At 41.9% G+C, this 23877-nt stretch overlaps 1 protein-coding gene across 2 annotated transcripts in view; it reads right to left on the reverse strand.

Moving 5' to 3' along the window:
* Positions 1 to 693: 693 nt before the first annotated feature.
* Positions 694 to 23877, reverse strand: part of osbpl5 (oxysterol binding protein-like 5) — a 277145-nt gene continuing 253961 nt past the window's right edge. For both annotated transcript variants that reach the window (XM_051923425.1, XM_051923426.1), the window contains exons 22-23: positions 12104 to 12206; positions 694 to 3526 (exon numbers count right to left, since the gene is read on the reverse strand). In XM_051923425.1, coding sequence (XP_051779385.1) covers positions 3391 to 3526; positions 12104 to 12206 — 239 coding nt within the window. In that variant the 3' untranslated portion in view covers positions 694 to 3390. The remainder of the gene's footprint in view (positions 3527 to 12103; positions 12207 to 23877) is intronic.

A 23877-nucleotide genomic window follows, 5' to 3' on the forward strand; every position in this document is an offset into this window, starting at 1 on the left:
CTGAACAAGACCCGCCTTGAGCAGTTTCTTGTGCAGAATGAAAAACTCACTTCTGAATCTGCATCTGAAATTTTTAAGCATCTTCGCACCTTGAGCGGACAGTCTTACATCAGCACATCGAATTTTGGCCAGGGAGTTCTCACCACTTCGTGAAATAGTCGGCCAAAGTAGCATATACGCTGGTCATTTCTAGTAATTCGGACTTTGGCCACACCTCTTGGCCAGAATGCGAAACGGCCCACCAATTCGGGAACTGGCAGAACTTCGGGTTTTGGCCGTAACATATATATATGTTACCTGTGTGTATAATGTCCAGAATGGTCAGCTGCCCCCAGCTGCTGAATGACAGACTAACCGTTCACCCAATGACATCTTTTAATATAATCCTATTACTAAAGTTTCTTAAATTGTAAACATGTACTCTTTATGCATTATAAATACTCATTTGGTAATTCATCATCATTATTAAAAGACATGATATATTTAATATGTACATACATACATACATACATTTAACATAAAAATTGCACAATGTAAATTTTTTTTTTTTTGGCTTTAGCATTAAGGCCAATATTTTAGTGGAAGCATCCTTAAGTTTGATGGCAGTGAGGGCGTCGGGGAGGGAATCACACCAGTGGTTTAACTAAAGGCAAACAGACGCTGCACACTTTTTTTTTTAGAGCACCGTGTCCCTAGAGCACCGTGTCCCAAAGCTCTTCCTAGCAATCCTATGCTTTTCAGAATTGTGTCTTTTTTATCTATCAGTATAAAATGATTACATAATTATGGTTACTTAATCCAATTTAGGATCACAGGCATGTGGAATTTATCCATAAATCATCAGGCAAGAGGCAGGAATCAGCCCTGAAGTCCATCACAGGGTCCATTCACTCAAACACCCACACAAGGCCAATTAATAACCACCAATCAGATTATCACATTTTTAGGATGTGGGAAGAATCCATCCATTTTCTTAGATCACTGGGCAGCTGGAACCTATCCCAGCATTCATCGGGTGCAAGGCAGAGGACAACACCCAGGCATGGCGCCAGCCCATCACATGGTGAACACACACACACACACACACATACGTACAGGGCCCAATTTAGCAACACCAGTCCATCTAACTTGCATGCCTGGACTGTGGGAGGAAACCCACAAAGACAAAGCGAGAACATGTGAAGTCCACACAAGGGAGTGTGCGCAGGATGTGAACCCTGGTCTCCTTATTGCGAGGCTAGCAGCATTACTACTGTGCCACTGTGTGGGATGCATATTGGAAGAAAAAACACTAAGAGACTGGGAAGGCATGTGAAGTCCATGCAGACCACAACAGAGCACAAGATTTGAGAATTAAAGATACACTGGGTTCATGAGGTGGCAGCATTCACTACTGCACCACTGTGCTGCCCAGTTAGTCATCAAATGAATATTTTCTAAATTAGTAACTATAATCTGAGACTTGAAAAGGTGGGCAAAGTCAAAACATGTAGAATTTGTATGCAAGGCCTGGCAGGACAACATGGAGGGCATTTGCATGTGAGATAGGCACAGAATGGCAGGATGTGTGAGTACACTTAAGCAGTTTGGGCAAGACAAGAAATATTTTGAAAATCCACTCTCTTATTGATTGAACTCGCTCCTTCAGTCAAAGAGCCACAACCCACCCTTAAAGGGGGTGGGCACCAGTTTACAATAACGAGGACATGCTCTCACTTATTTAGGGCAACGTTAGAGATGCCAGCCATCCTAATCTTGCCTTCTTTTTAGTGAACATGATTACCTAGAGCACAGTTTCTTAATATATGGGCTTGCCAACTATTTGGGTCACATAGGGTCGTGATTCACGATTGTATTGAATAGAGTTGTCTACGATTTGCGAAGTGTCTCATGAGGGGTTGTTTAAGCAATCAACATTGCTATGACTGTGGGCAGCAATTTTCCAAGGTGGGGAACCACCCCTACTATGAGTGTTCACGGCGGTGGCACCAAGCGCCTGGAGTTTCGATGGAGTTTCCCCAAGGGAAACATCCATGTGCTATGACTGTCGACAGCAATTCTCCAAGGGGGGGTGGACACCTTTCCTGCTACTATGACTATCGGTTGCAATTTTTCAAGGGAGCGTGGGGGTATTTCTCTGAGTGTGGGCAACAATCTTCCAAGGGGGGAATCAACCGAGCTATGACTATCAGCAACGATTCTTCAAGGGGTGACCATTAATAAAGTATCTATCTATCTATCTATCTATCTATCTATCTATCTATCTATCTATCTATCTATCTATCTATCTATCTATCTATCTATCTATCTATCTATCTATCTATCTGATGGTCTGGGTTTCAAAGACACTATGAAGAGCAAGATTGGGTCGTGACCAAAAAAAAGAAAGTTTAAGAAACTCTGATCTGGGGAAAACCCAGGTGGACCCCAGAAGTGTGAGGTGGCAGTGCTAACCTCCATCCCACCATTCTGCATATTTTGAAATATCAACCAACCTGCATAAAACAATTTTATAAATGTGGGCACACAGAGCCTTTCTTGTCTGGGCACCAAGTAGAAGCCAGGCCACCAGTACACAATTAGGGCTCACTCGCTTGAGGGTCACTAATGAATTGACTGCTTTTCAGATACCGAAGCAAACTGGACTTTCTTGGAGAAAGCAAGCATATTCGGTACAGAGATTGGACGCACTAAGATCTGAACCCAGGATTCCGGATCTGTGAGAGGCAGCACGTATTACTGCACTGGAGTGACAGGAGGCTCTCATGTTTGCAAAGTCCTGTAATCGATGTGCTGCTTTTGCTTCCTGTCCCATTTCATTTGAAAAGAGCACTGGACTACAGCTAACCACTATGTCAAGCTAGAGTAGATCATGACTACCGCTCCTGTTTCAGACCTGAAGGTTATTACAATTCTTCTTTCCATTCATCACTACAATCAAATTTATTTGGCTATGACCACAGTGCATCATAGCCCACCTTGGCTAACAGAAGGCACAATGTGGATGTGCACCACAAACAGGTTGCCAGCTTGTCAACCAGCCACAGATGGAAGCCTGATGATTCCAACTCATCCAACTCAATGTAAACACTGGGAGGACAAGCAGAAGGCGGAATAAAACGTGATGTCCCATGGAGGTGCAACTCCTGATTGAAGCACTCTGTAGACATGGAACTTCCACATATCTGGAGAGCCAGGAACAAAAACTGGGAAATTCTGTTCTAGAACCTTCTAATGCTTGGAAATTCCCACTTGTTCCCAAGCCCTAATTCCCCCCCACCACCACGTCCAAAGTGCTTTGTGCCTCTTCTGACTCTTCAACTGCCATTTCGTAGGTGATTGGGGTTGGCAGTTTTCTTTTATTGCTGTGCATAGATCCCCATCATTTCTTCATTTGAAAACATAATTTATAAATAGCTGAAAGAGGAGCAGGAGGCTGAAAATGATCCAGTAGCGATTGTTCAAATGCAACTTGTCCCACAGATTATTTCCTTGGCATATCTGGTGACTCAGAGCACAGAGATTGCTGTAAAAAAAAAGAGGTGAGATAAATTATGTTTAATTTATAATATTTGTCTTGCTAAGTTCATCCATCCATCCATCCATTATCCAACCCGCTATATCCTAACACAGGGTCACGGGGGTCTGCTGGAGCCAATCCCAGCCAGGACAGGGTACAAGGCAGGAACAAATCCCTGGGCAGGGTGCCAGCCTACCGCAGGGCACACACACACACACTAAGCACACACTAGGGACAATTTAGGATTGCCAAAGCACCTAACCTGCATGTCTTTGGACTGTGAGAGGAAACCGGAGTACCTGGAGGAAACCCACGCAGACACGGGGAGAACATGCAAACTCTAGGCAAAAAAGAATAATAAGTAAGACAGGCCGGAAGATGAAAATGAGGAAATAAATGAGCTAAGGTGAAAGCCTTGGAGAATCGGCACTGTCTTTCGTCAAAACCAAAATGCAAAATCCAAAAATTGGTATCTGAAAGGCACAGTCTGGCAATTATACGCCTTAAATGGAAAAACCTGCAACACTTAACCCTTAAACCGCTGCAATCAGTTCCCAACGCAATTTGCCAGCACGCCAGAGCCGAGTATAGTCGGCGACTTACATTCATTGAATGTCACAACGGCTATAGTCAGTTCCCCATGCAATTTGCCAGCATGCCAGAGCCAAGTATATTTGGCGGCATACATTCATTGAACGCCGCAACAGGCTCTAGTTTATTCCCAGTGCAATTTGCCAGCACGCCAAAGCTGATAAGTCCGTGCTGTACATTCGTTGAGCAGCCAGCTCATGACCACTGGCGCCCCCTAGTGAATCAGCATCACTGCCCCTGGGATTCAGCTGCTGCACTAGACTAGCCTGCAGGCATCAGCTTTGGCCTCTGTGTGTTCTTGTGCACAGCCAGTTCAAGTGCAGGTGGCTTGGTGATTTACTGAATTTCATCAATGGCGTCAATTGCACTTTGTACATATACAGTAATCCCTCGCTATATCGCGCTTCGCCTTTCGCGGCTTCACTCCATCGTGGATTTTATATGCAAGCATATTTAAATATATATCGCAGATTTTTTGCTGGTTCGCGGATTTCTGCGGACAATAGGTCTTTTAATTTCTGGTACATGCTTCCTCAGTTGGTTTGCCCAGTTGATTTCATACAAGGGACGCTATTGGCAGATGGCTGAGAAGCTACCCAACTTACTTTTCTCTGTCTCTCTTGCTGACTTTCTCTGATCCTGACGTAGGGGGATTGAGCAGGGGGGCTGTTCGCACACCTAGACGATACGGACGCTCGTCTAAAAATGCTGAAAGATTATCTTCACGTTGCTATGTTTTGTGCAGCTGCTTCCTGAAACGACATGCTGCACGGTGCTTCGCATACTTAAAAGCTCGAAGGGCACGTATTGATTTTTGCTTGAAAAACAAACTCTGTCTCTCTCTCTCTCTCTGACGGAGGGGGTGTGAGCTGCCGCCTTCAACAGCTTTGTGCCGCGGTGCTTCGCATACTTAAAAGCCAAACAGCCCTATTGATTTGTTTGCTTTCTCTGTCTTTATGACAGTCTCTGCTCCTGACGCGCACTCCTTTGAAGAGAAAGATATGTTTGCATTCTTTTAATTGTGAGACAGAACTGTCATCTCTGTCTTGTCATGGAGCACAGTTTAAACTTTTGAAAAAGAGACAAATGTTTGTTTGCAGTGTTTGAATAACGTTCCTGTCTCTCTACAACCTCCTGTGTTTCTGCGCAAATCTGTGACCCAAGCATGACACTATAAAAATAACCATATAAACATATGGTTTCTACTTCGCGGATTTTCTTATTTCGCGAGTGGCTCTGGAACGCAACCCCCGCGATGGAGGAGGGATTACTGTAATAACAGATTGTTGCAGTAATTTTTTTTTTTATAGTTTTTACAGTTCATTGGCAGTGTGTAAAATGATCAGTGTTGCAGTAATTGTGATGCTCTTTGCATGAAAAAAAATATGTTCCAATAAAATTTAACTTTTTCTTGTTGCAGCAAAAAAGTATTTGCCGTCCAGCAGTGCATCAACCCCCCAAGTATGTGGCAGTTTAAGGGTTAAAAGATGAATCAGAGGGTCCAACCTTGGAGGACACTTACTTACCTCAAGCTGAAGGCTCAATAAACAGTCGCATGTATGATGTCACATGCCACATGCACAGTGGCATCTCCAGAGGAACACAAAATGACGGCACCCACGATTAAAACCAGATGGTGGCATAAAGATTTTCAAAAACACTTAATTCTTCCAATATATGAAGTTGGGTATTCACAACATGGTGGGAGTTCTGAATGGTATTACCATGAAAGTCGCTATAATAAGAACTGCTACAGTGATTTAAAGTTGAAGGTGCCTCATGTATAAGATTCCATACTAAACTTTTGCTTATGCTAGAAGCTTACGCACACAACAAATTGGATTTATAAAACCGTACATACACCAGGTTCCACGCCAAGTTCCTCTATAAATCTCAAATGAACTGAAAACTATGTGCTCGTGCACGCAATTTTAGCCACCCCCAATCACCTCCTACCAGTAACCGTGTATGGCCTTAAGTACGGCCATTTTGAATATTCATCAGCTAATTATCATGTAAAGAGTGTTCTGAGTGATGTCTTTACTTTGTCTTTACTTAACAAAACTAAAGTGAATGCCAACTTGAGGTATCATTACCAACCCAATGCCCTCGGATGAACAATGTTACCAACAAAAAAAAAAGTCTTGGAATAAGTTATTTTTTCTTTAATTTTTAGGACGACAGTTCATGTAAATATGTTAATCAACGAATCAAGTGTATGGTGATGCAGTACTAACATCGCTGCTTCATAGTAAGGGCTCTGGGGGTCGCATCCCAGGTGTTGCTTGTGTGGAATATGAATGACAGTTCCTGTGAGTTTGCTTCAGTAATCTCCCACAGTCCAAAGACGTACAAGTTAGGTGAGTTGGAAATGCTAAACCATCACTTGATGTGTGTGTGTGTGTGTTCACCTTACGATGGGCTGCCATACTGTTTGTTCTGTTGTTTCTATCTGCTCCTGTTGCTTGTTGGGATAGACTCCAGCTGCCCCCTTCCCTGGATAAGTGGGTCAAGAAGATGGATGGATGGATCAATGAATTATACTATAATCTGTCCTGCACCTTGCCAGTCCTTAAAACAGGGAATTACTCTGTACAGTTTCAATTACAGGCTGGTTCACTGATTCAGATTTAGCTTGAGAGAAGTGTGACCTCAAAACTCCTGACACAACCACACCAAGACCGTCTTTCCAGAGCTACGGCCAAGCCTAACAGAAGCACTGATGGGTCATACAAAAGCCTCCCAAATCAGGGTAGTGTATTCCCCACAGCACCTAAGGACCCCAACAGGGCTCTCTTTCAAAAGTACAAGTCCCAGGTAACCATGCAGGTATTGAGTGTGGGGGCCAAATCAGAGGAGCCCTGAACCCTCTCATACTGGGGGATGAACCCACTCAGTCCATCCATTATTCTTTTATCTCTCATCTCTCAATAACTATCCTGGCCAGGATGTGCCTCCTCTTACATTGCCCTTCTATTATGGCTTCCTGGCTGGGCAAGAATTCACCTTCCATATCATTCGGGATGCCAGTCCATCCACCATGGCACTCACAGAGGTTATTTCAACTTGAATATGTTATTTTCAATATTTTTCTCTTTTCCATGTCCGACAGTTGCTCATATACACAAACAGGTCATCAGTAGTCAGTCTGGGCGACTGAATTGGCTGTGCACGTGTGCCCAGAGCTTATGCCTGCCTGTACAAACAAGTGACGTGTTAGTTGGAGCAAATCTCCATCACACGTCACACACACCCCTGTTGCAAAATACTTAAAAAATAAAAATGTGATAGCTGTCTCTTTGAAGAAGCAAATAAATAACAGAATGCTCCAACCCTCAAATCAGTTGACTAAATCGCCCACCATATGTCACACTATGCATAGATTTTCTAACTTCTTAAAAATAAGAAAGTGATTTTGCCACAATTAAAATATTTAGACAAACTTAAAAACACAACTTTTCTACTATTCAAATATTATTAACTAGCCGACGCTCGCCGTAGCATACGGCGGTGTAAGAATAGGAATGGAAAACGGTGAGAAAGGAATTCAGAAATCAGGAAGAAATAAATACTTCTTGAAAGACGCAGTGTGCATGTACAATTTCCGGGCAAGCAGGATTACATGTGAAAGTGATAAATAAATCAGGCTTCCCGAATTTACGTACTATGGCCATGGCATCCTGATAGTTTTGTTGCATGTATCTTGGACTTCCTGGAAATGTGGACGGTAATATGATCATTTTGCCTTTACGTACGTTGTTATTTTCAGCGTTTGCATGCAGTGCATCTGATAGTCTTTTGCATTGTTCCACGTGCAGATCTTGTTGATGTAATCTGAGATAGTTGAGACGTTCGCCCTCTGTTTTAACATACACATCTATGACGTACTATTGGAATAGTTTTCTGCCGGAGTGCAAAATACTAAATGTATTCCTCATTGCTAATCTGTACGCGCAAAATTGGCACTGAGTAAGCCTTATTCGCTTGCCCATTCTTTTATCAGGAACATGTTGTAAATCTTTGTGCCAGCCAATGTCTCCGTAAGGGAATAAAAGTGGGTAAACCATAGGATCACAATTCATATTGTGCGTGGAAATCTGTTTACAGGAGTTGCCTATGGGATAGATGCAAAAGTCCCTTTTGGCAGGCGGTTCGCCATCTTCTCCGACGACAATTGCTGCATCATCGGTGTGACATGTCGGGGCATTGTATCGTCGTAAATCCTGCTTAGGGTTTTCCTTGAAAACCATTCGTACAGATGCTGTTGGATTGGAATGAGCAATTTCATGCATGTGTTTGTATGATTTAGCGAAGGGGTTGATGGTTCTGAGCATGGAATCTAGCATGGAGAATACATTTTCGCTGCATTCAGTTTGCTTTATTATGTTAGCCTACTTTAGTAGCTTGCGCTGTGTCAAAAACATACAACTGTCCATATCCTGGAGAGGTAGAAGTGTTAGCATATAGTGGAGAGATTTGGTGATACATTTGCCCGTGTATTTTAAAACCATATGGTCCGTGGCCAGGAGGTTGAGTTATCTGTGCACCCATGGAAGCAAACGCTAGAGAAGATTTGTATTCTCGAATGTGTTCACGATAATTTTTAGCTTCTGATGTTTGCTGTGTAAGAAGCTGTTGTAAAGACACAGGTGGCTCCCGCAAATGTGGTAAAGCTACTTTACCGTTGTGGCAGCACCTCGAGTACTTGTTGGATGTATTACTCTCAGCAGGCCAGTATAGCGCATGACATGGAAGAGGATGAATAGGAATCGAGAAATGCCGTGTCGGCTGCGTGAGGCCGGGACCGGTTTTGAAGTGGAAGCAGGACGAACCAGAAGAGAAATAAATATAAGAGATGTGATTTGTGTCCTTTTTCATGACGATGACCAACTTATTAGCCAAATAGTCATCCTAGAACCATCCTCTTGGGGTTGTGTGATGAACTGGACCCAACGTTACAGAGACCACCACACAGATGTCACGCGTTCCCTTGTTGTGTCGCAGGTTTACAGGTTGTTGAACTGCACCCAGCGTTAAATGATCGCATTGTCTGTGGTATTTCCTGTCACCAGCTCCAGCCACCCTCTCACTGTCAGTTACGCTGTAGCATCCATGGTGCAAACATTATCCATGTTCACAGTATTGCTATCAATGTAACTTATTTTGCTTAATGTGGCTCAAAAACACAAAACTAGTGGTGCCGGCAATTCTGCTAAGCCGAGGAGAAGGTGTGAGGTTCTTCCTTTAAGTGAGAAAATCTAAATTCTTGATTTAGTATTGAAACATAAAAAGTTGGGTGCTTAAGTTGGCAGATATTACAAAAAGAACAAACTATTAAGTTATAAAGTGATAAAAATGAAGTTCATGCTAGAATTACTTATGCTGCTAGAACTGGTAAAGTTATGCCCCAAGTTCATGATAAATACAGAAAATGGGGTTCCGTAATATCTACTGATTTCACTCATCCACGGGGAGACATGGAACGTATCCCCCTCTGGGTATGGGGGGGCTACTGTATTAAAAAATAACTGTAGTTATTTAAGTTTTAGTTATTTTTAAGTCCCATACATTATATTTTAGGGGCTGCAACAAACTAAACAGATGTTACCATTTATTTATTTATTTTTAAATCACGCGGACTGAGGTGGGTCCAGCTGCATTCCTCCTCAGTTCCACGATTCAATTGGATTGCAGCTTTTGTCATTTGGTTTACTTGTGTTTAGTCAGATAACCATAGTGTAATCAGGTGTTATCACTGACATTTAATATAAAGTGACAACCTCCTCAATGGAGTGGCGCTCTGGAGGTCCGTAGCTAAACTCAATTGCCCAGGCTATGCCCACGCTACCAAGTTTTCATTTAAAAATGGCGTTTCCAAACACAAAAACGATGTCCATCCACACTTGTGTTTTTACTTCATTTACTAAACTATCTCTGGCTACAATAAAATGACCAAAAATGAATGTGATGTAGCTGTTCACCTACAATGGGCATGTACACATTGGCAAAAACAGGGAGAGGAAGTGTTCACTTTGAAGGGATGCTTACGCCGCCAGCCATGGGATTTATCATAAAATGGTAGCAATCAGCAAATTATTTGCCTTTTGTGCATGTATGCAGCATTCAGCAATGGTGATGGACAGGTTGACAGATGAGATTAGACAGGAGTCCCCGTGGACTATGATGTTTGCTGATGACATTGTGATCTGTAGCGAGAGAAGGGAGCAGGTTGAGGAGACCCTGGAGAGGTGGAGATATGCTCTAGAGAGGAGAGGAATGAAGGTCAGTAGGAACACCAAGACAGAATACATGTGTGTAAATGAGAAGGTGGTCAGTGGAATGGTGAGGATGCAGGGAGTAGAGTTGGCGAAGGTGGATGAGTTTAAATACTTGGGATCAACAGAGTAATGGGGATTGTGGAAGAGAGGTGAAAAAGAGAGTGCAGGCAGAGTGGAATGGGTGGAGAAGAGTGTCAGGAGTGATTTGTGAGAGACGGGTATCAGCGAGAATGAAAGGGAAGGTCTACAGGACGGTAGTGAGACCAGCTTTGTTATATGGGCTAGAGATGGTGGCACTGACCAGAAAGCAGGAGACAGAGCTGGAGGTGGCAGAGTTGAAGATGCTAAGATTTGCATTGGGTGTGATGAGGATGGACAGGATTAGAAATGAGTACATTAAAGGGTCAGCTCAAGTTGGACGGTTGGGAGACAAAATCAGAGAGGCGAGATTGCGTTGGTTTGGACATGTGCAGAGGAGAGATGCTGGGTATATTGGGAGAAGGATGATAAGGATAGAGCTGCCAGGGAAGAGGAAAAGAGGAAGACCTAAGAGAAGGTTTATGGATGTGGTGAGAGAAGACATGAAGGTGATGGGTGTGAGAGAGCAACATGGAGAAGACAGGAAAATATGGAACAAGATGATTCACTGTGGCGACCCCTAACAGGGGCAGCCTAAAGAAGAAGAAGATGATGATGCATACAAACTGTACAAAACGCAATTTAGATGCATACAGGTAAAAACCATAACAAGCTCCAAGGAAAGCAACTCTTCTATGTCTGCTATGTTGGAATATGGTTTTCTTCCGTGAAGAGAACAAGATGTTGTAATGAGCAGGATCCAATCAACGAAGGGACACATAATAACTGCAAACCAATCAGAGCGTGATTAGAGTCTGCATTTATCCGTCCACACTGCAAGGCATGTAACGCAAGCAGGCACGGGCACCCTCAGCCCTAGTGAAGGCACTCAGAGTCTCAGGACAGGCAGTAGAATCAGGCTTTATTGTATGGCACACACACAGACTCAATACATAGAATGAGCGAGCAGCCATAGGCAACTCTTACTTTTATTACAATTCTTATCATACAAGCCATTATTCATGCACAGCTGACTCATATCAATTTCACTGCTCTAATCCTACCTCTAATTAATTCTACCATAATTTTTCCTAATTGGGGGGGTGTCAAACCCCACTCTGTCCATCATATCTGTAGCGCTTGCTACCGTAATTTACAGCCAAACAATTCACATTCCCTCTCTACACGAGGGGCCCATCCTTTTCCAGCTCTCCTGCTTGTCTCACCTTTGGCTTATGAACTATTGCTGGTTTCCAGCTCATACAAAATAATAAAGAATATGTAAAAATGAGCCTTCTTAATCCTAACTCTCACATGTTTAATGCTTAGTATGAAACAAGGCTTTACTTTCCCATATGCTTGTAATACTTTTCTAGTAGATGTAAATTACCAATTTTAAGAATACAATTTTCTATAGGCAGAGGCGGTGTTTTCAGAAATTTACAATTCTGGAGAGTGTTTTCAAAAATCTCAGTTTTCTAGGGGCTAACAAACAATGGGATAATTTGGACAAAAGGCAAAAACACATTGTAGATTCCGAGAATGTGAATGAAACTAGGTGACTGTGAGAAGAGAATTTTTTACAGTGAAGTGGCTTGGTACATAAAAACATAATTTTATAAATTGATTTAAGTACCTTTGAATCTCATTCTGTGTCCTTTGTATTGAAGCAATGGCCGTCTCAATGTCGGCGACATCCTTTTTCTCTTTCAGACATTTAGTGCACTGCTTTGTACAATCTGGAAAAAACAAAATTTCACAGGAGTTAGCAAAAACAGACCTGTAGACTAAAGCAACAAAAGCCACACATACGAGGTGTGATCAAAAAGTACGGTGAATGTTGACGCAGAGCACCATCCAAGAGCAACGCAAAACAATTCAATGCCGGTTCTGACATGTGAATCCTAGAGCCGAGTTTGTGACTAGGATCCTTGCAGTCGTTTGTGAGCCACTGTTGAGTTCAAGTGTGTTTTTCAAGTTTGTCGTTAATAATGGATATCGAGCAACGCATTAACATGAAATTTTGTTTCCAATTGCAAAAAGCTCAGGAAACCCATCAGATGTTAAAATCAGTTTATGATGACACTGCACCGACAATTAAGACGGTTTACAAATGGTTTGATCGATTTCATAATGGATCTGACTCGGTTGAAGACGAGAAAAGATCAGGATGTCCTTCAACATCTATAACCGAGGAAAATGTTGAAATGGTTTCATTCTTCATCATGACAACGCTCCTTGTCACACAACCTTTCTAGTGCGACAATTTCTGTCGAATAAAAACATTTCGCTGTGTCCGCATCCACCTTATTCGCCGGATTTGGCACCGTGCGACTTCTGGCTGTTCCCTAATTTGAAAATGACCATGAAAGGCAAACGATTTCAATCCATTGAGGACATCCAGGCAGCCATGACAGCCCAACTAAAGGCACTCTCGAAAGGAAACTTCCAGAACTGCTTTGCAAAGTGGCAGGAGCGTTGAGATAAGTGCATTCGAAGTGGAGGAGAGTATTTTGAGGGTGACTAGTAGTTGTAAATCTTTTTTAAAACATTCACCGTATTTTTTGATCACACCTCGTACACTGCACACATGCACACTGTAATTATTGCTGCAATTTTTCATTTTATAACCAGGGTTACCAAGATTACATTTTTATCTGTAAAGCCTCTAATGGACAAATTTAATGAGTAAGACATTAGCAGAGTGGTGGTTCTGAGGCTAAGGATCTGCGCAGGTACGTGGGAGGTTGGCAGGTCAAATCCCATTACTGCCAGAAGGGATCTTACTCCATTGGGCCCTTGAGGAAGGCCCTTAACCTGAAAAATGTTGTAGAGGTGCTGTACAATGGCTGACCCTATGCTCTGACCCCCAAAAGGTCATGCAAAAAGACAATTTCCCCTTGGAGCATTAATACAATGTACCAAATAAACACAAGCATGAGAGAATTTGTAATAAGACAGAACGTATCTGCAGTCTGTTAGAATAACTCTCGATAATTGTCAGCACACTTGCAAAGGTAGACAGAACTACAGATAGTGAACATATTTGTTGATAATTTATGGGAGTGAGGTCTACAAACCTTTGCAGTGTTGTCCATTTTTAGGTGTATTTGCACATAACGCACAAAGCACCTACTGCAATAGCCCAAGTCTGTCTGCCTACATGAAACAACTTGACCCCTTCTTGACCAGTTTTGTTGAAATGTGGCCCACTTACTCTTCAAGGAAAATTGTCGAGACAGTTCAATTATCGCTGAGATATCTTGAACAGATCACGTTGTACACGGTTTTAAAATTTCAAAATTTTGGATAGAAGAGAATTGACGAATTTATGAGGTTGTCTATCAGAGAAACATTCTGTGAGACTTCGACTGTGAATTAATTTACTGTTTCAGTTTTACCTTGACATTGGTATATTTTATATAATTACTACTTTTTCACCTCTGATAGCCGCTACTGCGGATGGCAAACAGATCCCCTGTACAAGTTAATGAAACACTAGCAGACTGCGTGCACGGGTAGAAAATCATTGTCACTGTGTCGACAATCCTCTATCGGGATGTCAAGATGGACGCACACAGGGAAACCTCTACATCAGCAAGTTGTTTCTGCTTTATGAAGTCTTCCCACCAGGTTCAGCGCAAACAGGAGAGAAACAATGCATCAGCATGTCAGTACTTTGGATGCTTTAAGTTAGAACAGGTATCTTAAATGACTTTCATAACTATAAAAGTATAAAATGCAAGCACGGAAAAGAAAAGGCTATCAAAATAATAATAATTATTCACATTTATGTTGCGCTTTTCTCAGTACTCAAATCGCTTTACACAGTAAGTGGGGAGCCAGTGTAACCACCACTAATGTGCACCATCCACCTGGAGGATGTAATGGCAGCCATTTTTCTCCCAGTACACTCACCACATATTAGCTGTTGGGTGGTGAAGTGGTGAGAGAGAGATAGCCAATTAGAGACAGGGGATGAATAGGGGGACAGAATGACTAGGCTGTGGTGGGCAATTTAGCCAGGACATCAGGAAACAGCCTGGTGTTTATGAAAAATGCCCAGAGATTGTTTATGACCACAGAGAGTCAAGATCTCGGTTTTATGTCTCATCTGAAGGACAGTGCCATTTTTAGAGCCCAGTATCACCGTCACTTCACTGGTGCATTGGGACCCACATGCAGACCCCAGGGTAAGCATGCCCTGCTGGCTTCACCAACACCTCTTCCAGCAGGAACCCAAGCTTTTCCTAAATGGTCTCCCATCCAAGCACTGGCTGGACCCAAATATGCTTAGCTTCAGGTGGATGACCCGACATCCCATCAGAGTACTGGGGATGTGAATGAAGTACCCTGTGGTGTATAAGCCATTCTTCAAAGAGCAAATAAACATTTACTCAGTATTTACAAAACCAACCACACAGCTCCGTTATCTGCAATTTATTATGATTCACTATTTCAATGACACTATTATTTATTAGGCTGACCAGATGTCCCAGTGACAGTCATGATTTCAGGCTCTGCATCCCGACAAATAACTAGAATATGAAAATGTCCTGCTTTTAACAGACTGCCCATCTAATAAAGCATAACACAAGCAGCCCCTATACCCCCCCCCCCCCCAATGTAATATATGAATGATAACGACAGCATCACAAGTGTGATTAAGAAGCAGAGAAGAACAGAGAGCACTGCCATTTATTTGTTGATACTTCAAGCACCATTATGGACTCCTATGTGTTTATTCGTGAAAATGTTTTATTTCTCATTCCCTGATCCCTCACTGATGACGATGAGATACAACAACAATTAAATAAACAAGGATGGGGTGTCCCAGTTTGGGACTTTAAAAATCTGGTCATCCTATAATTTACCATCAGAGTGCTACATTCAACTAATATCTAGAGGACACTCACTATAATAAAGTTTACATTTCATTTCTTTTATTCCCTGACATTTGTCATAACTGAACAGCTTCACAAGTCCCGTTTCATGAAAATTACAAAAGCCAGACATGTTCAAGAAAAGAAGGAATTAATTACTAAAGGTTTTTTTTTAGGTTAGGTTAATTGTCGAATGAAAATGATCACTCTATGTGAATATGGAGTATAACATTAGATGTGTGTGTGTGTGTGAGTGTTCCACAAGAATCTATTCTGGGCCCGCTGCTCTTTTCGATCTCCATGCTTCCATCAGGTCAGATTATCTCAAGGCATAATGTGAGGTACCACAGCTATGCTGACAACACACAACTGTATTTATTAGTAGCACCTGATGACCCCGACTCTTTTGGTTCACAGACCCCTAGTGTCTTACTTGTGTATCTGAGTGGATGAGTAGTAATTTTCTCGAACTAAATAAGGAGAAAACAGAAATCTTAGTGATTGGCAAAAATGGATATAATGAGGGTATTAGAAATAGAATTGATCCATTAGGTCTAAAAGTCAACACAGAGGTAAAGAATTTAGGGGTAATTATTGACTTAAATTTTAAATCACATATTAATCAGATTACTAGCACAGCATTTTTTCATTTAAGAAATATAGCAAAAATGAGATCCCTTATAACTTTGCAAGATGCTGAAAGATGAGTTCACGTTTTTGTTTTCAGTCGGCTAGATTACTGTAACGCAGTCCTCTCAGGACCACCCAAGAAAGACATCGATCAATTACAATGAGTGCAGAATGCAGCGGCCAGAATCTTAACTAGGAAAAGAAAATCTAAGCAAATCACACCAGTCTTAGCGTCGCTACACTGGTTACCCGTGTCATTTAGAGTTGACTTTAAAATACTGCTTATGGTTTACAAAGCCGTAAATAATCTGCTCCGTCTTATATTTTGAAATGCCTGTCACCTTACACTCCAAATTGTAACCTTAGATCTTCAAATGAGTGTCTGCTTAGAATTCCAAGAGCTAAACTTAAAATAAGTGGTGAGGTGGCCTTCTGCTGTTATGCACCTAAAATCTGGAATAGCTGACATATAGAAATTTGCCAGGCTAATATGGTGGAGCACTTTAAAAAACTGCTAAAAACCTGTTATTGTAACAAGGCTTTCTCATAGCTTCATTTCAGTGTAACCCTGATATTCTGTATATGCTTTGAATTATTCTTGGTTGCTTCGTAATTCTTACTAACTCCTACTTTCTCTGCTGTTGTTTTTCCAGTTTTCTGTGGTGGTGATCTAGGCCCCTCATGGACCCCATAATTATCAGAGGTGACTGTGTGCAGAGGGTGCAGACCTATAACTACCTGGGAGTGTAGCTGGATGATAAATTGGACTGGACTGCCAATACTGATGTTCTGTGCAAGAGAGGACAGAGCCGACTATACTTCCTTAGAAAGCTGGCGTCTTTCAACATCTGCAATAAGATGCTGCAGATGTTCTATCAGACGGTTGTGGCGAGCGCCCTTTCCTACGTGGTGGTGTGCTGAGGAGGCAGCATAAAGAAGAAGGGACGCCTCACGCCTGGACAAACCGGTGAGGAAGGCTGGCTCTATTGTAGGCATGGAGTGGGACAGTTTGACATCCGTGGCAGAGCGACGGGCGCTGAGCAGGCTCCTGTCAATCATGGAGAATCCACTGCATCCACTGAACAGGATCATCTCCAGACAGAGGAGCAGCTTCAGCGACAGACTGCTGTCACTGTCCTGCTCCACTGACAGACTCCCACACTATGCAACTCTTCAATTCTACTATTGGGGGTAAACGTTAACATTATACAAAGTTACTGTCTGTTATACCTGCCTCGCACTCTCCACCTTGTGCTATTTTTTTTTTTTAACTTGCACTGCATTTTTATTGCTCTTTCATTAATATTGTTTTTACCAGTATGCTGCTGCTGGAGTATGTGAATTTCCCCTCTCTATCTATCTATCTATCTATCTATCTATCTATCTATCTATCTATCTATCTATCTATCTATCTATCTATCTATCTATCTATCTATCTATCTATTTTTTGAGCAGTTTGTATATTATATATATATTATATATCTATATCTATAAGTTTAGTAACCCCTCTCAGCCTGCATAATAATTGACTCTCCTTTCAACTAAAAAGATAACAGTAGTATGTCTTTCATTTCCTAGGCACATCTGAGTCCTGGGGTGTTTTCCAAACAAAGATTTTTAGTGAAGCAGTATTTAGTTGTATGAAATTAAATCAAATGTGAAAAACTGGCTGTGCAAAAATGTGGGTCCCCTTGTCATTTTGCTGATTTGAATGCCTGTCACTGCTCAGTGCTGATTACTTACAACACCAAATTGGTTGGATGAGCTCGTCAAGCCTTGAACTTCATAGACAGGTGTGTCCAATCATGAGATATAAAGGGATTTAAGGTGGTCAATTGCAAGTTGTGCTTCTCTTTGACTCTCCTCTGAAGAGTGACAGCATGGGATCCTCAAAGCAACTCTCAAAAGATCTGAAAACAAAGATTGTTCAGTCTCCTGGTTTAGGGGAAGGCTACAAAAAGCCATCTCAGAGGTTTAAACTGTCAGTTTCTGTAACTGTAAGGAATGGAATCAGGAAATGGAAGGCCACAGGCACAGTTGCTGTTAAACCCAGCAGGTCTGGCAGGCCAAGAAAAATACAGGAGCGGCATATGAGCAGGATTGTGAGAATGGTGACAGACAACCCACAGATCACCTCCTAAGACCTGCAAGAACATCCTGCTGCAGATGGTGTATCTGTACATCGTTCTACAATTCAGCGCAATTTGTACAAAGAACATCTGTATGGCAGGGTGATGAGAAAGAAGCCCTTTCTGCACTCACACCACAAACAGAGACGCTTGTTGTATGCAAATGCTCATTTAGACAAGCCAGATTCATTTTGAAACAAAGTGCTTATTTGGTCATAACAAAAAGCACTTTGCATGGCGGAAGAAGAACACCGCATTCCAAGAAAAACACCTGCTACTTACTGTCAAATTTGGTGGAGGTTCCATCATGCTGTGGGGCTGTGTGGCTAATTCAGGGACAAGGGCCCTTGTTAAAGTCGAGGGTTGAATGAATTCAACCCAATATCAACAAATTCTTCAGGATAATGTTCAAGCATCAGTCACAAAGTTTGCCCAGTGGGGGTGGCTGGTTTTAAGGGATTACGTTCACATTACAAGCCTCAATACTCAATTCCGATTTTGTGCTCAGATTAGATTTGCCCTTTCACACACATGCGAGTAGGAGGCAACTAAAGGGCTTAGAGAATAGTACTGACTCACCCGGCCAGGGTTGGCAGGGTGCACTGACTTTCTTTCTAATTTCCCTGCAGACCTTTCCCAGGAAATCCCGCCAGGTTCTGGTGCCTCGACTCTGAAGATGTCACTTCCTGTCCTGGCCCAGAGGATGACGTCACTTCCCCAAGACTTCCTATAAAACCTCACTCCCCTCCTCTGGATTTCAGTCCTGTTTTGGACTCAGTCTTTTAAACTACTCTTGCTTTACAATTCTTTATTTTTGCAGCCAGGAACATATTATACGGGTGGCTGCCCCAAACCTTTCCCATGTCTGAAGTTTCGTCTTGTTACAATATATATATATATAATATATATTTATACAGTGCATCTGGAAAGTATTCACAGCGCATCACTTTTTCCACATTTTGTTATGTTACAGCCTTATACCAAAATGGATTAAATTAATTTTTTTTCCTCAGAATTCTGCATACAACACCCCATAATGACAACATGAAAAAAGTTTACTTGAGTTTTTGCAAATTTATTAAAAATAAAAAAAACTGAGAAATCCCATGTACATAAGTATTCACAGCCTTTGCTCAATACTTTGTTGATGCACATTTGGCAGCAATTCCAGCCTCAAGTCTTTTTGAATATGATGCCACAAGCTTGGCACACCTATCCTTGGCCAGTTTCGCCCATTCCTCTTTCCCTTTATCCTGACTAGTCTCCCAGTCCCTGCCGCTGAAAAACATCCCCACAGCATGATGCTGCCACCACCAGGCTTCACTGTAGGGATGGTATTGGCCTGGTTTCCTTCAAATGTGACGCTTGGCATTCACACCAAAGAGTTCAATCTTTGTCTCATCAGACCAGAGAATTTTCTTTCTCATGGTCTGAGAGTCCTTCAGGTGCCTTTTGGCAAACTCCAGGTGGGCTGCCATGTGCCTTTTACTAAGGAGTGGCTTCCGTCTGGCCACTCTACCATACAGGCCTGATTGGTGGATTGCTGCAGAGATGGTTGTCCTTCTGGAAGGTTCTCCTCTCTCCACAGAGGACCTCTGGAGCTCTGACAGAGTGACCATCGGGTTCTTGGTCACCTCCCTGACTAAGGCCCTTCTTCCCCGATCGCTCAGTTTAGATGGCCGGCCAGCTCTAGGAAGAGTCCTGGTGGTTTTGAACTTCGTCCACTTACGGATGATGGAGGCCACTGTGCTCATTGGGACCTTCAAAGCAGCAGAAATTTTTCTGTAACCTTCCTCAGATTTGTACCTCAAGACAATCCTGTCCCGGAGGTCTGCAGACAATTCCTTTGACTTCATGGTTGGTTTGTGCTCTGACATGAACTGTGAACTGTGGGACCTTATATAGACAGGTGTGTGCCTTTCCAAATCATGTCCAGTCAACTGAATTTACCACAGGTGGACTCCAATGAAGCTGCAGAAACATCTCAAGGATGATCAGGGAAACAGGGTGCACCTGAGCTCAATTTTGAGCTTCATGGCAAAGGCTGTGAATACTTATGTACATGTGCTTTCTCAATTTTTTTATTTTTAATAAATTTGCAAATATCTCAAGTAAACTTTTTTCACGTTGTCATTATGGGGTGTTGTGTGTAGAATTCTGAGGAAATAAATGAATTTAATTCATTTTGGAATAAGGCTGTAACATAACAAAATGTGCAAAAAGTGATGCGCTGTGAATACTTTCCGGATGCACTGTATGTATATACATATTTGAAGTCTCATACTTTCACACCATCTTAATGGTTCACAGTCATTAAGTGCGAGTGACCTGGATCTAACTGTAATGTGAACGCATCTGTCCTCCGAATCGGCACGTATACACATGTTGATATATTTGTGCGTGAGTCATCTGCGTCACCACCAACAAAAAACGGCATATATGTGAGACGACTCCTGGTATTGAAACCAACAAAATGGACTCACTAGTAGCTAGTCGGTATGCATTGCGTTTTGCTCTGGAGGATGGCAAAGGGTTTGTCATCTTTATGTGATTGGGTGGAGTCGGTTAAAAAACAGCAGACCACTAGTTATTACTGTTTTCGCAGCTATTGTCGACACTACTACACCAAGACATGTATCGGTACAAGAAAGAAGACAGCAATGGTGGGACTGTGACTGTTGTCACCTCCATTGTTATTCTGCTGCGCCGCCAATGCAGGCTGATGGTGGCAGCGCTCATCCCATGCATACAGGCAAAAAACAAATGAATTTCAATCTGACCCTTCTCATTCATGTTGCATAGCTACAAATCGAATACATATCTGATCTAGTACCACAATGCAACTGAAATCTGATTTAAAAAGATTGGATTTGTGTGTCCACAAAGCCCTGAAAACATCAGATTTGGGTCACACTAAGGAATTAAAAAAAAAACAGATTTGAGTCCCTTCAGCCAGGTAATGTTATAATGGAGCCTTGGTCTTGGAACCCCAACAGATTTTTCAGGCCAAATATATAGAAGCTCGTATTTTAAGTCTCTCTCTCTCATGTAAGCTTGCATTGATTTATTTTTCTGTTACTAGGGGGCTTTACCCCCTGCTCACTTTGCTCACCAACCCCTGGGTGGGTGCTACACACTAGCCTCTTTGCGGTTCTGCTGCTCACGAATGGGGATGCAGATGTACAATTTAAAAAGATTGTTATTTTCATGGGAATTGTTATACATGCATAATAGAACTAACTATTTTACATTACAATGAGTAATTAACCATATTAAAAAAATAGTAACACGTAATAATTAGAAAAATAAATTATGTTTCATGTTGAGTTAGTTATTCGTTGCGTTATACGATTTCATTCTGTTTGGCTTTGAAATTAACACACAAATACTTTTTAAACTTACACTTTTACTGTAAAACTTCAGTAAAGACAATTTTTTGAATTACATTTTTGTCAATATCGCATTGAATTTTGATTCTGTGTTTGGACTTTCATCGTGACAACACAACGTATAACTGCCCGTGAGTGAATTTTGTTTCTTTCTTGCTAATAAATAAACTGACTTTTTCGAATGTTTGTCTCTGTGATTTGATAATTGGGGTGGCACGGTGGCATAGTGGGTAGTGCTGCTACCTCGCAGTTGGGAGACCTGGGGACCTGGGTTCGCTTCCCAGGTCCTCCCTGCGTGGAGTTTGCATGTTCTCCCCGTGTCTGCGTGGGTTTCCTCCGGGCGCTCCGGTTTCCTCCCACAGTCCAAAGACATGCTGGTTAGGTTGATTGGCGATTCTAAATTGGCCCTAGTGTGTGTTTGTGTCAGTGATGGGCCGTTCTTGAACGATTCGTTCATTTTGAATGAATCTTTAATGTGACTCGGGAAGAACGAGTTGTCTCGTGGGAGTGATTCGTTCACTCGTTCACTTTCTTTTATAAGAAAATGCGTTTTAGATATTTTTGATAATTTTATGATAATTTCTAAATATGATCCAACATACAACAAATGGAATTTTACATTAGTATTTGACTGAGGTACTGAGGTGGTAAGTGGTCACGTGACAAAAGAACGAATGACTCGAAAGACTCGAGGAATGAACTAATCAATTCTCTTTCCGGCTCAGACTGCATAGGTTAAGCTTATGGGGCTGTCACGTGATGAAGGAACGACTCGAACCCGAAGACTCGAGAGATGAACTAATCAATTCTTTTTCCGGCTCAGACTGCCTTGGTTAGCTAATTGGGCTGTTATGTGATGAACAAACTATTCAAACCCAAAAACTTGTCAGATAAGAGGCGAGGTGAGCGAATCATAGACTAAAGACCCAGGTAAACAATGAATTAATATTTTCTGTTTCTTATAGCATTATAGTTTTGTCTTGTTTGTAGTGTGATCAACATTTGTGTAAGCAGTAGATGTTTTAGGGAGGTAACAGGTAACATTTTAATTATATTTTGCTAAAATGACGAAATGACTCGAAAAAGGATTCGTTCATTTTGCTGAATGAGACTCAAAGGTCCGAGTCGGTAAAATGATCCGAACTTCCCATCACTAGTTTGTGTGTGTCCTGCAGTGGGTTGGCACCCTGCCCGGAATTGGTTCCTGCCTTGTGCCCTGTGTTGGCTGGGATTGGCTCCAGCAGACCCCCGTGACCCTGTGTTCGAATTCAGCGGGTTGGAAAATGGATGGATGGATGGATTTGTTAATTGTCTTTGCAAAAGCTATTCTAACAGGAAACTACAAACATTTTAATATGAATGGCATATCAAGATCTCCTTTGGTGTCTAATGTTTTCCGCCAGATATGTACTACATTACCTTTCTCGGATACATCTTTCTTTCAACAGTAATTCAGTCGGTGGAAGACCAGATGGGGTTAACGGTTGTAGATATTCTACAGGATATTGTAAGTTGATGTTTTCATCTTCCGCACCATCACCACCAACTGTTTCATCATAGTCTATTGATATGCATTTAACTAATTTGCCGTGTAACCGATCAACAATTTTCGCGTTAATTCATTTGACTTCATCGTTTCTCGGTGCTAGGATTGCCCGTGTCCTCATTTCTTCTGTTGATAACTTTTCAGGATGAAATTCTTCAATAAGATTTGGACATAATAAGTCTTCTTTTATTGGGAACTTAAAGTGAGGAAAACATAAAAATTTATAAGAGCTAAGAGAGCAGGAACTGTGTCTGTCAAAAGCATTCAAACCAATGGAAGGTGAGAGGACCGTGTGCATGGTTGAATATGGTTGAGAGGAGGGTGGGACTTGAAAAAATCTCTTGGAAAAAGTCTCGTCTCATGATTTCCATTTATAATGGAGAGACATTCATTACTATTCTTACCAAATTTAATCTTGTTACTATTTCTTTAACATCTTTTGAAACACTTTGAGCTACATTCTGTGAACATGTGTTGCAAAAATAAATGTTTTGTTGTTATTGTTGTGCGAACTTTAAAACCCTTTTCCACATTTCTGATGTCTGGGCAGGCTGAAGCCTGCCAGTAGAGTTTGGGATCGGGCTGCCTAGCCTGATTTACGGATCTTTTAGAGGCCTCGCAACAATACCGGATCTATTGGGGGATACCAATAGTGAGAAAGGCTATCAGGGTAAGGGAGGAGGCCTTCCACGCGGTGATACAGACCAAGAGGCTTGTAGCTACAGGGAACGGTGAAGCAAAGCTCTGACTGAGACCGTGGTTTGATTCTCAATGGAAACTGATTTTTATCTAGCCCGAAAGAGGTTCCAGGAGATGACTCGGGAGAGGAAGAT

Source organism: Erpetoichthys calabaricus, chromosome 2, assembly GCF_900747795.2.
Source record: "Erpetoichthys calabaricus chromosome 2, fErpCal1.3, whole genome shotgun sequence".
Taxonomy (NCBI): Eukaryota; Metazoa; Chordata; class Cladistia; order Polypteriformes; family Polypteridae; genus Erpetoichthys; species Erpetoichthys calabaricus.